The 17,497-nt window shown below is 31.1% G+C and overlaps 2 protein-coding genes across 2 annotated transcripts in view; one reads left to right on the top strand and one right to left on the bottom strand.

Annotated features, from left to right (window-relative positions):
• The first annotated feature begins 2,346 nt into the window (after positions 1 to 2,346).
• Positions 2,347 to 6,222, top strand: LOC113370226 (maternal protein pumilio-like). Its single transcript, XM_026610899.1, has 2 exons — positions 2,347 to 2,473; positions 5,876 to 6,222. The coding sequence occupies exons 1-2, from the start codon at positions 2,347 to 2,349 to the stop codon at positions 6,220 to 6,222; spliced, it is 474 nt and encodes a 157-aa protein (XP_026466684.1).
• A 3,835-nt stretch (positions 6,223 to 10,057) lies between these two features.
• Positions 10,058 to 17,497, bottom strand: part of LOC113370225 (maternal protein pumilio-like) — a 27,487-nt gene continuing 20,047 nt past the window's right edge. The window contains exon 4 of the mRNA XM_026610898.1: positions 10,058 to 10,097. Coding sequence (XP_026466683.1) covers positions 10,058 to 10,097 — 40 coding nt within the window. The remainder of the gene's footprint in view (positions 10,098 to 17,497) is intronic.

Here is a 17,497-nt window from a genome sequence, read left to right as displayed (position 1 = left end):
AAAATGATAATATATGCATTAAAGATAATAATGTATTCATTAATTTATTTATAGTAAGATCTGATTTATGCATGATTATATGCTTCCTTGAATTCATTACAAACACAGTTAAAGTAATTATACTCCTCTATTTCATTGTTTTAAATATTCATATGATCACGGACGACTTTATTTTACAAATGTATAAAAAGTTTCCTGAGTTTCACATATTGTTCAAAATATTATAGAGACAATACATAGGACACGGTTTTATGTGTATTGTTTTAAACGTGTTGTGAAGGTTAGAGTTCACGACGTGTCGTGAGAGCAACGACCAAGGCGCCTCATTCAGGTATGCTTTGCCATCGGTTTTCCTCCTGAGTTGGAGTCTTACAATTAGATCATCACTTTACTAAAACTTGCATTCGAAGCATAGGTTATGTAGATTATGGACGATATTCTGAAATACAATGTATTAAGGTACATTGCGCCAATATTTTTTTATTCTCATATATTTACAACTTTCTAGTTATAGGGGTCGTTTAATAACCACGCGAGGTTTTTAGAGTGTGGGGGGTTTGACAAAAATGGGGACGTGGTTGAGAGAGGGGTATAGTAAGATATCACGTGTATTTATATTTCACCTGTTTTTTTTAATCCAAACATTTAAAAAATAAATAAAAAACCTCACATATTTTTCTCGTAAATAAAAATACCCGTGATATTTGGTAGGGAAGGGCGGAGGTAATTTTGGATATCACCACGTATCAACAAGGGGGAGGGGTGTCCAAAAATCCTTAAAAAAATCAGTCACGTGATTAATAGACATCTTCTACGTACCATAGCAACATGTTAAAATTTCTTTAGCTTTTAGACAATGTTGATATCATATTGATAAAAATTACTGAATGATTTGATGTGTTTTCTGATTATTTCTCGGTGATATTCAATGTTTTGTAATATTTCCCTTGAAAAAAGTTGAATTCGAATACAGACAATTTCATTGGTTTTTCTGAATATCTCTATATTTTATTCTGAATGTCTGATCTGAGTTCTGAAGTTGATTCGAATGTCTGTTCTGAAAATCTGAGCATTGATCAAAATCTGAATATGATATCGTTAAAAGAATTGATGATTTTCAATTGTAAGCAATAGATACCTTAAATATTCAATCAAAAAATAATCATAAATATTTCATTATATTTCTTACTCATAATTCACCTTTTTATCCAAATCAGAATTTTTTTGCCTCGATGATGCATCATGACCAAAACCTGACACTTCCCTTATTTTATTGAATGAGTTAAATTAATTAATTCATTATTAATTGATTCACTTACTATCTTGGTCTGAAATTAAAAAAAAGTTCAATATTATTATTTTACCCAGTACAGATTTAAAGTTTTATAACATCTGTTAGCCAGTCAAGCGTTCTGTAATTAATCTTGTTTCATCTGATAAAGCATTTCACAGAATTCTATTACTGAATAATCATACGCCTTTAATCTGACTAAGACGTCTTATTTAAAGAAATAATAAATAGGATAATATTCTTATGAATGCTTTCGTTATAGGATTTATATAGATACACACGATATTATGCGAAATGGATTAAACTTATTTTATTAGGTTTGGGATCGTTCAAGTATTACATAAGCAGATTTATTACAATTATTTACCCCCCCCCCCATCCCCCTTGTCAGCAAAAGTGAGCAAGGCTCTACCCCATGCTTACGTAAACATTTTGCAATTAATATAAAAAAATAAAAATACTACCTATGACGTAATCATCATCCAGACTCCCCTGCCCCCCATGTCAACCCAAAATAAGCAAATCAACAACCCCCGGCCCCCCTATAGTGCTTACGTAATACTTGAACGGCCCCTTTGCAATGTAGACCATTTTTATTATTGTATAGTAATTTTTACACTTATCCAACAAGTGAAACTGTAGAAAATAAAGACCAATAATACGAAATGTTCTGACCATTGGAAGAGATTTTGAAAATTGGCATATCTTAATGTAACATAATTTTTTTTTTATAATTTTGCCCTGGTAGTGTTGTAGCGTAGGGTTCTCTGGCAAGTGCGATTTGATGATCCTCGGGGTGGCTTTTGTAATTGTCTGAATGTGTTCGTATTTATCTAGACAAATTTAACCGTATAGAAACTTTATACTAATATTTAAATAAGAAAATTATGTACATCTGGTGCACACAGTGCAAATACAATAAACTTAAAATGGTTGTGTGATAATTATAATATATTATAGGAAATTGTTTATTTTCTATGTTCTTTACGTGTGACCCATATTTACTTAATTGATATTCTTCTTCCTCTACTAACCCGATCTCTCTGTTTTCGCAGATGGCGCCCTCGGCCAAGAAACTATGGGATAACAAGGCGGCTGGCGATTGCAAGCCGCCGCTGCCGCCTTTGCACCTGCCCGCACCGCACGAACAACTCTGGAGGGACAGCACGTGGTCCACACAAGGTGAGTTTGACACCGATGTTAACTTTTAATTGATCTTGCGCAAAATTTACGGTCTAATGAAATTGAGACTGGCAGATGTTGCAGGAAGCCAGGATGTAAAGGATTTTGTATCCGCTGTTGAACCAATGCATTTATTAGTTAAATGAATTTTTATCTTCTAATTAGTAGAATAAAAGTTGAATATATTTTTTGCTTAATTTTTATAAAATGAGTTAGAGAGTTATTATCGTTGGTGTTGGGCTTTTAATGCTTTATACTTGCTCACTACTTTTAAACTGCTATACGTTCGTAATTGCTGTTACAATGTTTACCCGCGTTGAAATAAAATTAATTAAAGTTTGTGTTAATTCTGACTATTTAATTGAATCACATTTTTTCAACTATTTGAAAGTTAATTCGAAATCCAGATGCGCTTCATTAAACGTGCTATTGCGCAATGTAAATGTCGAATTACGTTATCTGCATTGAAAATGTATAAGAATTGATTTCTCTATAGTCGTGTTTTAAATGCCTCTTCTATATATAGCTCGTAATATTGTTTATTGATTTTTCAGTTACAACCGTACTCTCTGTAATCTCTTTGCCTTCAATGTTTGTAGTATTTTGTATAGGTATTTTATATCATACAATTGTGAAATATTTATCACTGATATCCCGTTCAGCTCGAAGAATTTTAAAGAATCGATACCTCGTTTTGCTTGAAATGTTCTTTGGAATATCCAATTAGTTACGATTGGAAAAATACCAAGAAATATTGTCGTACCTACAACTTTTAATGACAGTGTAATCAGATTATATAATAATAATTTTTCCTGATATATAAAGAATTGTACTCATTATTGATTACTTAGCTATATACAACATCATAAACATAATTTTTGCTCGTTGTGTAATAATTCTCGATTTGTTTTCATCTTTACTATATAAAAAACAAATGAATCGGCAAAAAACGACGGTATTATTTCTATTATATTATCGTTCTGGATGAGTTTATAAATTGTTTTGATGTAAAAAATATTCAATGATGATTTAGATGGAATCAAATCATTTTCTTTTTCTCTGACATCATGTTTCTTTATTATCTAATGAATCATGAAAAGCAACCACGAACGAGCGGTCTCAAAGTTGCTCGGTTCTGCATTTGTGAACTGTGTGTGGCATCTCCGACTTCTTTAAAAGTCTTTGTATGGGTTTAACCTTCAACTTATCACAGACATTAATTTAACCATCTGTTCGTGGTTAACGTAAAGTCGTATTTATGTACTAGTTATAGTTTTTGCTACGATCTCTCTACGTTTTTTTTCTTTGGATTTATTATGAGCCTGATAAACCGTGGTTTTGACAAATGAGATAGTGTAAAATTGATCACCATAAATTTTGTTGCAATTATGATTGCAAATTTATGTTTAATGATTTATATTATTTATAAATTATACACTTGCTCATTTTATATCCAATAAAATATGCATTTAATATCCAATAAAATGAGCAACAACATGTATTTTTCAATGATCTTTTCATGTATCATCTTTAAACTCTTAAATATAAATAGTAAGAATTGTCTAGCCTTTAATTCCATCATTGACTATAATCCCTATTGTAAATTACTTCTATGAAATATCATATATTCCTTCTCCAACAGTACAAATTGTACCTAATTCATTTACACATTTGCTGTTAATTGCAATCAGAAAAAAGTTCACAAATGAGCTTCTGTCTGAACTTTAAAGTCGTTTATTATTACTGGCTAAAAATATTTCATTAATCGCAAGTAACTTATCCCCAAATGATACAATTTTTCTTCAAATTCTTGTTGACGTTGATTTATCAAAACTTTTAAAATCCCTACTTAAAGATTCCATACTTGTTCAAGAATATTGTAAATATAATTAGGTATGCAGAATGCGTAACACAAATTATTTTGTAATATATTTTCTAATTTATTTTTTCCATTTTCAAGATATTCAAATTATGTTCTGCAGCTCAATATTGATTGATTGTTTTTTACAAATACTTTGTTTTTTATAATAATTATCTAAATTAATTTAATCAATGTTTTATCCATTTGGTTACAAGTTGATTGAAGCTTCAAGTTTCCTTGGTGTTTTTGCATTTTGTTTGCAGAAGTTTTTGTCGAGGATGAATAATTTGTATTTATCTTCTTCGTTCTTGAAACGAATGGAATTTTCCAAAGAGCATTGTTGATACATAAAACGAAATATTTACGGGAAGAATATTTTTTTTGTAAATGCTGAACTTATTAATTGTAAATAATAAATAGTCATAATCTGTATATTATGTTAAATTATGATAATACACGTCATTTCAGTTTCAAAAGTACAACATTAATAGAGTTAACTCACCCTTAATCATAGATAAATAAGTAAAATATTGCTAAATGTCTATTAAGGGTTAATAGACATTTAGCAATATTTTACTTATAATATTATACTTTAGTTATAATTTTTCATTTTTTTCTTTTTGAATTATTATTATTATTATTATTTATTCTTTATGCTATTATAAATTATCTGTTTGTTTCCATTTACATCAAACTTAGTATACATTTTCATAACTTAGAAAACTTACAAATGGGGAGCTCTCTAAAAACTTTACAGCTTTGAAAAATCTCAGAATAATTACTGAGTGTCTTTTAATCATAAGACAGATTGAAATTTAAATATGAATAAAAAAAAAAAATTATAATTTAAGGCTAAAAAAATAAATTAACAATTTAAGGCTCTATATAATTTAAATCAAATATAAAGTATCTACATCTACATTATGGTCATAAGAGCAATAAGTTTCTCCGTGGATGTTGTATCGTTTTCATATTTCCAAGAATTTAACTCGCAGAGGAATATAAATTTGTTGAGGTTGCCAAATGGATACAAAAAACTAAATTTGCATAGAGATACAATTATTAACTCTGATATTGAACCAAATCGATTTCAAATATTGATTTATATACCTTAATGTATCGTTTAAAGAAAAATCCTTAAATGTATCTGTTTTATACTTATATGAATGATATTTTAGCAATTTAAACAGCAACTAGTTTGTCTATGAAATTCACTAAACTAGAATTTTTTTATTTTAACAAAATAATTCATACAAACCATTTGCATAAAATTAATTATATTTAAAATATAATAAATTAGTTAGATCAATTGCTTATATTTCTACTATTATTTCTACTAGTTATTGGTTTTTCGGTTGCTTTTGATTTTCTCTTACTATTACTATATTTTTAACTTCTATCTTTCAGTGGGTTGTGCATGACGATGCACCTTCCTGCAAGTTTTACCAATACGACACAACGCCTTCACATCTTTCTCATAACTTTCTTAAACGCAATACTACAGTCAGAAAATAACTTACATGAACTTTGTTATTTTGCAGAAGTGTCACAAGCTATGATGTCTTCTCGTCGTGCATTTCCTGCTCAGATCGGCAGCAGTGGCGCTGACAATGCTTCCATATTGTCACCACGCGATTCAACGAGCGGTCTAGGTGTAAAAATGGTGGAATATGTATTAGGTGGATCCCCTACGGCCAAAGAGAGCCCAGCTGGTAACAACGATGTCAAACAAGAAGCACAAGGGCAAAATCAGACACAAAATTCGAGCGCTAATAATAAGGACAACAAGGGTGGCAGCCCATTTGACGTCAATGGCAAAAAGGAAGATTGTTGCCTGCAGCAAAATGGACAAGTCAACGGAGTTGATGATGATAAAGGATTCAAGTAAGTTAATAAAATAAGTGTAAACTTTTTATTTCTTGAAATCTCGGGATGTGTTATTTCAATGGTTGTTTCATTTTTAGTGATTTTAATGATTCCATTTTGACACGGATTGTAATTGAAAAAATTGTTAGTTTTAAGTAACCTGATTTTGCTTCTTTGCTTCCAATTTGATGTATTCTATTTCCTTCGATTGCTGGACGTCACATCCGGCTCGAAGGACCAATGTTTTTTTTGGATGGTTGTTGTGATTGATTGCTTTGCTTTTTGAAGGACCAATTATAAAATACTTTAATTTGTAATTAGTAATATTTATTTTATATTAATTACATAAATTACATCGTATTTATAATAATTTCAATATTGTTTTTGATAACGTATTGATTGATTTGATTTTTGTATGATTATCGATTGGTGATTTTTTGTTTATATATCAATATAACCGCATGCTTTGATTGGCTCGAACAGGATGGTATGAAGTTTTCTCTGTTTTCCAAGCATTCCTCATCATTCAAATAATCTATTATGTAATATTTCTGTGATTCTCTATGATTTAAAGAACAAATGTGCATATTATTAAATATTTCATGATCACTTGGTTCTCTAGGTCATTATTGCTATAATTGCCAAGTACAAAAAAGACTGTACATAAATTAACGCAATGACCATGATCGATATCGTTAATGATGGATCCCAGGCCATCATGATTAGCACTGGGAGAACATAATTACACGTTGCCATTTCGCATTTATGAGACGCCGTTTATCTTTGATAAATGTAGCGTAATCCGTATTATAATCAAATCGAGTTATCTTTCTAAAATATGATTTATGTTTTCTCTAAGTTAGAGACCAGCATTTCATCTGTCCTATCGCGTACGGTCATAGTGACATTGACATGATGACATTTCAATTCGCGTGCGTACCCACACTCTCTTTCATTAAATTTATTATGTGTTGATAAATGCCAATTAGCACGCGGTATAATTTTTTGAACGGCAGGTGCTATCATTACCCTGTTTAAGAAATTCATTGTTTACGCCTACACTCGTCTTTGAATATAAATATTTTTAGGCAAAAAAAAGCTCGTAGATGTAGGAAATACTCTTTTTACGTAAAGGGTTTTCTAAGGAAATAATTTATGATGAAATTAAAATTAACCTTTTTATTTTTGTTCTGGCTTAGCCAGAAATTACCTGTCTTATTTATAGAGTTTTACATTTAAATATCGAAGTTTAATTACAATATGATTTTCGTGGAATCTAGAACTTACTAAATTCTGTCAGAACTACTAATATATATTTTACAAGAATTTTCTATATAATAAATAACACTTGCGATTTAAATCAAAACCATTTGCACAAAATTGTAAATTCAATTCACACATCAGTCGTTAATTGTTGACTGTAGCTTACGTGTGCGTACACAACTTTTATTTTCAACATTTTCCCAGGCGTACATTTTGGATGTCATTGTTTTGTTGCTTTTAGCTTCAACTACCATAAACATTACGAAATTCTTAAATTACCTCAAATAAAAACCTTGAAAATCCATCTGTATGCTTCTACACAAACACTTTTTACTCTCAGGAATTAAATAATTGGTTTATGTGTGTTAGAGAACACTAGGTGTAGTTGCCCAAGACGCATTCGGAGACATTCACCTTGTGCTTTGGCAGCAGTCTTGGAACGTGACGTTTTACAACGGCTTGATTGCGAAATTTTACTGTCGCCGCATCATTTTGTGATCACGGCTATATTACTATGGCTGTGAATCCATGATCAAGCGTTTTGGTATTGATAGATTTCTGGAAATTTGTAAAATTCTTGCATCATCTATATTTTTATCACATTAATTGATGGTTTATACCAGCGTTTCTCAAACTAAGTTTTTCCAACGCCCCTTTGAAGATCAAAATTTTTGTAGCGCTCCCTTACCAAATTTTTTATATCTATATAATCTCTAAAAAAACATTTCTTTCTAAATTTTAATAATATATTTATAGTGTGCTATATTAGTTGATGTAACCTTACATTCTGAATTAGAAAATTTTACCAGTGAGAAAAAATAAAACTACTTAAAACAGTATATACATGTATCAAAATTTAGTTAGGGGTCTCTTATCGCCCCTCTGGATATTACAATCGCCTACTTTGAGAAAGACTGGTTTATTCATATACTTTAGTACACCTATTGTTTAAAGAGCACGTACGAACCTCACAGAACCTGTAGTTATTGATTTATCATTAATAAGAAACATGTCGAAGTTTTTATTGCAATCGAAAAAAGCTTGACATTTTTTCCAATTACATTTCTGAAAAATATACCTGTTTTGAGCATGAGTGACACTGAAAGTGATTATACCAAATTAGGAGACCAATTTTGGATATAATGGGTATTTGTTATGTTACTTCTATCTTATGGGTCTATATTTGTATGAGTTGGTAGTAACAAACTGTCAAAAAGCTATGTATTTACTGTGCGGTCACATATTTTACGCATAAAACCTAATCTCAAACTGACTGTTTATTGCATCATCCAGAACCTTAAATACTCCTTATTGGTATGACGCAATCCTTTTCTAGAATGTTCGTTATATGTGAGTCAGAAACTACGCTTAACTTGGTCGTAAGGCGCAGTTTGTGGTTTCAAAAGGAATTTTATCAACACTTGCAAGGTTACTGCAAGCTTACATGTAGCTATGAGTAATACTAACTGCGTTGTTCATCTTTGACTGTTATATAGTAATTTATAATATTATTTATAATTATTACAAAGGGGTGAATACCACTACAGAATATAGATTCGTAACATAACATTACCATAACATACCTATTTTATCCAGAAATTGACTTCTATATCTCATTACTATTTTTTTAATTATATTAGAGCAAAAATGTTTAGCATTCCTATTTTTTATCATTTCATAATTTTAATCAGCAGAAATGTAGAATGATTTCACACCGATGTACGGCTGTTGCACAATGCTGAACGTTTTCACCTAGCTTACCCTGCTGGAACTTGTACGAGAGCGCATTATATAAATCGCGAAATAAAAATGTGTGGTGCATTGTAGTATATTTTATTGTATGCCACAAGCGAACCGTGAGTCTCGTCGTCTTGTGAGTTGTTTTTTCGCCCATTCGTGCTGTGGCTTCGATGTCCGGTGGATTTGAACAATAAGGATGGAAAAATATTTGCAGAAGGTTGATATCAATCTCTTCCAACTATTTGGATTAATAATAAACATATAAACAAGGTCCACGCTTAAGTTTCCACACACGGTGTAGATTTTCTTAGTTGTGCTTTTTGTGTTCACTGGACACAACTCTTTACTTTTGATGTAATGAATTCTTTTTTTAATGTCGACGATGCCAATGAATATTTTCCCATCACTACTGTGCGAAATGTACCGCGTCTGTGATGAATCGGGACAGCACCGCCGCTGCGCATCGCTGCCGAACGTTGCAGTTTTTCTCTCGAATGATCGCGCTTTATTAGTCATGTTCCGAGTTGAGTAATCACTATTTTTGATAAAATATCTTTTATACTTATTGAAAATTTCTGAAGCCAATGAGCACGAAAAACTTGCATTTCAATACGAAATCGAAATCCAATTATAATTAATATAAGTTATATCAAGACCTTAAGGAGCACAACTAGTGTAACCGCCTAAAAAAGATTTTTGGGAATTTATATTAAAAAAAATACTTTATCAATTATTTTAAAATTTTAAGAATATATTTACACATGTTTTAAGAATACATAGTAAAATTTTTGAAGAAAAAAATTCAATATTTTTTATGTTATTGTCAATCTCCGAAGGCGCTAAAAAACGGCTCTTCACTGCTGCAGTGATTCCGGTCTTCTAGGTGGATGAAATCTAAAAAAAAATTCTCGTTAAACTAGATAATATAGTTTGTAAAATGACCTGCGATAAAAAAATCAAAAATTGGCAAAATGGCGGCGTTTTTTTTTAAAAAAAGTCGAATTTTACCCAATATTTTGGTCGTTTTTGGACTGCCAAAATTCGATTTTTGATTCGATCAAAAAATCGATAGTTCATTTTACGGAGAACTATATATAGAACATGTAAAAAAAAATTGATAGTGATCGGATCATTTGTTTTTGAGTAATCACTGCAGCAAATTCGGAAAATGCTGTTTCGAGAAAAACGCATTTAAAGATAAAATGATAGTTATACTATATACTACATATATACTCTATAAATGGCTGTGACACAAAAACTGTTTGAGATATGAATTTAAATTTTAGTATGTTATTTTTAAAGGTATAACCTATCGAAATATGGAAAAATTGAAAAATCGATTTTTTGAAAATTTCACACTAGGTGTGTCCCTTAATCACCATGACAGCCATATGTGCCTAATATTAAGTTTTAATATTGAAGCTAGGAAATGTTCTGGAAAATTGACAAAAAAATTTTCTTTGATACATCAAGTTTCTTCGATACATTTTCAACAAAGTAATTAATAAAGTTACAGTCCATGTGAAAATTTCTCTGATTTGTCGTGACGATTATTATTAATATTTCTATGCTTTTCTTCATAAATCAACAAATCATTCTATCTTTCCATTGGTTCTATATAATCATATACCTAACATATATTTATAACTCTTAATGATCATTTAACAATAATTGATACGTGTAATTGAGAATTTAACTGAGCAAATCGTTAACTGTCTGTTCTTGAAAATGTTCATAAGAGAATTAGTACTTTGTCATTAATCATTTTACAGCTTTATTATTAAATCGTGTGAAGTAATTGATAATTACTCTTAGATTAAAATGAATTAATTTATAGAACCAAGAAGTTTTATCCAAGAAGATTTTTTTATTATTATATTATTATTTGTCAAAGAATCTTTTTTTTTAGTTATTATTGCTTTATCTATTGTTCAATATTATGTTTTGTGCGACTGTAGACGTGCAGAGCGTGAAAACTAATATTTTTATTACCGTCACAAGTGTGTTTTTGCTTTCGCATTGAAGCATTTGTTCTAACATATTAACATTCAAACAATTGTGCAAATATCAGGTACTTACATCCGTTTGTCAGATTACATCGCTGGGTGTCGCGCGGCTGTTTGATGGCCTGCTCGCAAACCAGTCCAGTTCAAGGCCTCAGCCGGCGAATGTGGATGCATGTGCGCGAATGATCTCGAGCACAAATGCTGTTTTCTTCATCTTCTGTCCCTCAACTCGTTGCACATCCGATGCAATGAGTTTCCTTGCGTTTATATGCGATAACTTTTATTTCAAAGCGCATTGCCAATACGTTCTCGAAATCATCCTTGTTGTCAAGTAGAAAATAGAAATGTGTTATGGACTGGATGACTGCTTTTGTACTTCAAGTTCTGTGAATCGATGTTAGCGGGAAAGACTTTGATTTCAAGTGCACGTCTTTGTGTCACGACCATACTGCTTTTAGAAATGAATGCTAGGTCATTGTGGCTGTAGATCGGTAATAAAGTTGTATTTAACTTAATGATGAGTAGAAAATCAATTTTAAAATTTTATAACACCAAGATCAAAGATATTTGTTTTATAAATGTTGTGTCACAACATTTAACCTAGTACCTATTTGCATACTAGGTTGAAGGAATATTACTTTTGGTACCACTTGACATCCATAATAAAATTCGCCTATATAAAGCTATCATTAAACCAATTTGGACATACGATATACAGCTATGGGAATTAACTTCCAACTCAAACATTTTAATAATTCAAACATTGCAAAATAAATTATTAAAAGAAATTTTGAAAGCATCAAAGTATGTTTCAAATTAGTTGCTAGACGAGGCGTTTGGCATAGTCAAAGATGGAATAAGCACACCCTCATACAACTTGTATTCTACAAGTACAAAAGTCGTCAGTAATCACAGAAATTTGCCCCCCTGAAAACTCCGCCACAATACTACCAGGGTCAATTTGAAAAGAAAGTTTCTTTTGCATTAATCATCAAATTCAATAAACTAGTGGGTCGCATGGCATCTAGCCTTAAGGCAAATTGCTGGAACTTCCCGTACCAAATATTATTAAAAACAAAAAACATTTTTGAAAAAATTTTACTTCGAAAAAATTAGATTTTTGAGAAACTATGAATTTGATAAAAAATTACTTTTTTTGGAAAAAAAATGTTTTCTTTATTTTAATATATTTTGGAAATTCTGAACTTTTTCAAAGCAATCGTACTGCTTTAACTGCATAAAGACAAAATGTCAAAGCGCGTAAGCGCCGCGTCGCCGTCTAACGAATAGGCATTGGTATAGAACCCATTGCAATGCAAACAGAATTTATACTTATTGTTAAAATCTCCATAAAATATCTGATAATTTGAAGTGCATATGTCTAATGATTATTTTTGACCGCCAAATGGTATTTTTTTTTACTTTTTTCATTGGATCTTCGAAACCGCTAGACCTGCCTTCATGAAAACTTGATCAATTCTTTATCTTGTCAATACAAGTAAAATGTTTTTTGAATTATTAAAATCGGATGCTCCGTTCTCTTAAAAACTGAGTTACCGTTTTTGGCACTTTTTGCCCCGTATCTTCGGAACGGCTAAACCTGTTTTTGCCAAAAACTAGTCAGAATGTCTCCTTATCAATACGAATCGAATGTTTTTTAAATTATTCAAATCGCTTCATCCGTGTTCCCGAAATCGTCGACGAAAATTTGTATCCGAACACACACACATACACGCACACACACATACACAAACACACATACACAAACACACATACACACACACATACATAAATTTTTTCTAGGGTATGCCAAAATGTTCCGAAGGTTTTGAAACATAAAGATATATACAAATTTTCATTTTCGATTTTTTTGCGATTACTATAACTTGCCCTCGGGAAGTTAATAAGACCTTTAGAGAATTACTGGCAATGTACAGATTATTTGTATTTTTTAACAGCTTCAGATCTTTACCAAATGTTTTACTTATTGTTCGTTTCAAAATTTACTAAAAATTATTATTTAATGAAGAAAGAATAATATTCTGCAAATGCTAGTTTGCGAGATTACTTGTTTGCTAGTTGTCTGAAGCCAGCATAGACATCATATATAATAACTTACGTTTTTCAACATAGATTCATCTATGTATGTTAGACAAATTACAACGTCGTATGCAGTACATCATAAGCATGTTTTTATATTTCTATCATCCTAAGAGCGAAGCCTGTTCTTAGTAGTGGTGTTATTATTAGTTTCTAGAAAAACAATTATGTCTATTGAACACATGCAGCTTGTCTTTGTGTCCTTGTTCTTTCTAAAATAAAATCCAGCGCGTTTAGTGCAACAGAACAGTCGAATAACCGAACGCGGTCTGCCGGAGTACTATTTATGTACATATTTACCGAGTTTACGAGTGTTCTGTGTTTTATGTTTGCAGACACGGAGCAAGGGAGGTTTTCTACGTCGGCGACGTGCCCTCGCTAGCCAGTGCTGCGACTTGCATAACTTTTCCACTGCTGCCGCAATTGTCTGCATTGTGCTGCAATAGCCGTGCATATTACTTACCGCTGATAAGCTTCTTGCGCCACACGCGCGCACATGAATCGAGTTCGCTTGCCGCAGAACAAACAAAACACAATTCTCTGCTGCTGTCAACCCTTGTCTATTTGCTGCACGTTTTGCCAATATTTTATTGAACGGTGCGCGTGTTGTTGCTCTGCCAGAAAATATTATTTGGAACACAATACTCTATGAAAGATTACTTTCACGTGCACATATTATTTCATCTTACATGTTTTATATATTTCTCTTTTAGATATCTGTTTTATGATGGAAGAAAATATTGAACAAAGTTTCGGATTGAATATTTGAACAACTTCGACACATTTCATATGACATTCTAAGGATTTATTTTTCTTTTATTTCCATTTATAGTGAAGATTCAAACATAGGGCCTAATATATTTTATTGCTTATTAACTTCCCGTAGGGTAAGTTATTGTAATGGGCCGAAAATCGAAATTGAAAATTTTTACATTTCTCGGCATACCTCAGAAAAAATGGATGTGTGTGTGTGTATGTATGTATGGATACAATTTTTCGTCCACGTTTTCGGGCGCACGGATCAACCGATTTGAATGGTTAAAAAAACATTCGATTCCTATTGATAGGGAGATGTGCTGATTAGTTTTTGGCAGAAGCAGGTCCAGCCGTTACGGAGATTCGGAGCAAAGAGTGCAGAAAATAGAATTTGAGTTTCTAAAATGATCTAAAAAACATTCAATTAGTAATGATTGGGAGAAGTGATTATTAGTTTTTGGCAATGGCAGGCCCAGCCATTTCGAAGATACAGAGCTAAATGTGTAAAAAATGGCAGTTTTTGAAAGAACTAAGCGTCCAATTCAAATGATTCAAAGAACTTTCAGCTTGTTTCAACAAAACAATTGATTTTGGAAAAAAAATGTATCTTTTTTTTCTTTTTTTTAGTTTTTTTTTTGTATATCGAAAATAATTCAGATTTTATTTTTAATTCTGACTAAAGTTCTAATATACTTTAAACAAATAATTTCAACTTTGCAATTCAGCTTATATAATTCTTATAAATATTCTATTTGAAAACATTTACTATTCCTCGAATATTTCGTTACGGTACGGGAAGTTCCAGCAATTTACCTTAAGGCACGATGCCATACACCCCACTAGTTCTAAACTTATTATTACTTCATGCATATTCACATCATATTGCATTCGAAAGCTTTTCTCGGTCTCCTTAAATACCAAACATCTAGTTTGGAATATTGAGTAAATATCACTATACAGCAATTTATCGATTTATTTGATATATTAGAAGCCCATATTTTATCCATTAGTTGACTTATTACTAATCTACGTTATGGACTGTGATACTGCAAACTTTGCAATAACTCTCAATCTAAAGGGGAGAATGTTTTATCATTAACAATGACAAAATCTAATTTATTTCTAACGCAATTCACTGTCCTCATACAAAGCATTCAATGAACTAGTTTTTTGCTCCCTAGATTGTATGAAGCAACCGAGTCCCTGCACAAGTGCACTTCGCATGCTAAGACGAAAATAGCAATTCTTAAACTTGTCGTTTTTCTTTTCTAAAAATGCGAAGATCCTACGATGACAAACACAAAGTCGCACTTTGATACCTCAGAAGCAAAAGGTTATTAACTTGCCTGCAGCAAAATATATAAACGTAAATATTTTTAAATAGTGCTTTAGTTTTTTCTCTTTTAGTGAATATTAGTTTTTTCTTTGAAGAAACTCTGTTGCGATGGTACGTTTTATTATTATTGAACACAGAGTGCATCGATAAGAAAACTTAGAAAAACTTAGAAACGTGGAGTAGATAAAACGACTTAGGAGCGTCTGGAAGACTTCAGATGTAGTGAGGGCAACAAATGTCTGAAACTATTTAGATAATGTTAGTTATTATACGGGCAAACTCAATATTCCTTGAAAATCCTATATTGAGATTTATAAATAATGAAAAATCATTTTTTGTTATTTTATTGTACATTGTTTCAATGCATTTTGTTCCTGGTTTTAATGCACCTGCTTTTTACTCATAAAATTAATGATAACCGCTTGCAACAGCTGTCTGATAAATTAATTTTTTCACTTTATTACATATTTCAACTTTCATACTCTTGAGAATGTAGCAATTAATTAACCGATCAATAAAATCAATAAAATGGTTATTTATTCAATAGATGATTTTGTAAAACACTTTTGTTCGAGCAATCGTTCTTGAAAGAACTGTCGATTATGAATTCAAGGTAATTTGTTTTACCCGCCCGCAACTTATATTACAAGGACAATGCGAAACAATTTTATCGTTACTTTTTCCGGACTGTTTTTGTGTGGTAAGGTAAAGTAAAACTAATAAAAGTAGATTTTTTTAAATTTTATCTTTGTATAATTGCAAAGCAATTCTTCTTTTCTTCTATTCCATCGTTTACTTTATCCTATCTTCAGGAATTCCAATAAACGCAAGATAAACTTTTTTTCATTTAATTCCAATAGTACGAGGCGGCGTTTATAGCTCACTGAAAGACTTTTTAATTACACGTCGGGTTTATCTGGATCAATTTGCTCAATAAATACTCACATCACCATTGTTTAAAACTGTTCGTGCTATTGGTGTTAGGATATTGATGCATTGTCTGCTTTACTTTTTTACAATATACTATCAGACCCGGGTGTCCAACCATGGATTGGCATTCGATTTACATTCTAAGTATGTACTACCAAAAATTTGCTGATGCTCCAGATTGGATTAGGCGCAGATGTTAAAAGAAATGTTAACAAAAGTGTTGTATATTAATATTCATTTATGAACTAGTAGAAAAATATTTTTGCTCCATAGCGAAACTTCTAACATGATAAAAATGAAATATTCAAATCGTGTAATTCACAAGATTCTCAGAATCTTCGATTTCCAACTAGAATCCGACTGCGCGCTGGTTCAAATCGAACGCACGATGATATACAGCATGTAAAATTTGATGTATGGCATATTTGTATCCGATTTTTACAGCCGACGAAATTGATATATTTTTACGATTATCTTTTTATATATATTCTAATATACGAGCTCGTGTTATTATTGCGGTTGATCCATAAAATACGAATGTATTTAATATATCTATAAATAAAATCCATAACTCTAAAACATTCTTTATACTTATTGTGATGTTAAATAAGCACTTATATGTGGTTCTACGTATATAAATATTAATCTTTTAGTGATGTATTTGAGTTTACTGCGCTATTTGCAGGAATTTTCTACTATTTATTCAAACCATAAGTGCTATTGTTTTTTTTCATCGATGTATTTTTTCATTTATCGCCAATATTTCAAGAAAATTAGTTTTTTTTAAATCTAAGGAAATAAGTTAACAAGTCTGTTTACAAGATTGATGCACAGTTAAATACTAGTATATAAATCCATTAAAATTTAAACCATTACCATTACGCAGTTTGATACGATTAATAATACTCTTTTGTCATGGGCACGTACCATGTTTTCGTTACACAAAGTTATATTACAAAAGCTTTTCATTATTCATTCTTCTATTATTTTGAGTCACATCCCAGGACAATCGCATATAAAAGCACAGAATGAGAATTGTCATAGAATGGATGATGTTGATAGCCCTTGGGTTGATAACTATTTTGTTTGTAATTGGATAAATTCAAAATTTATATTTAAGAGAAATTATACAATGATAATTTTATCAGGATATATGATCCTTAGAT

This window comes from Ctenocephalides felis, unplaced genomic scaffold (assembly GCF_003426905.1).
Source record: "Ctenocephalides felis isolate EL2017-DRISC unplaced genomic scaffold, ASM342690v1 CF-g0.4_SCAFFOLD_01492, whole genome shotgun sequence".
Classification (NCBI taxonomy): domain Eukaryota; kingdom Metazoa; phylum Arthropoda; class Insecta; order Siphonaptera; family Pulicidae; genus Ctenocephalides; species Ctenocephalides felis.
The sequence above is the reverse complement of the archived record's forward strand: the minus strand, read 5'-3'. Positions and strand labels throughout refer to the sequence as shown.

What these genes read in the sequence shown, in the direction of transcription:
- LOC113370226 (XM_026610899.1), top strand. Translation starts at nt 2,347, where the DNA reads ATGGCGCCCTCGGCCAAGAAACTATGGGATAACAAGGCGGCTGGCGAT. An exon ending in CAGCACGTGGTCCACACAAG is followed by an intron (nt 2,474 to 5,875) that starts GTGAGTTTGACA and finishes GTTATTTTGCAG; the next exon opens with AAGTGTCACAAGCTATGATG.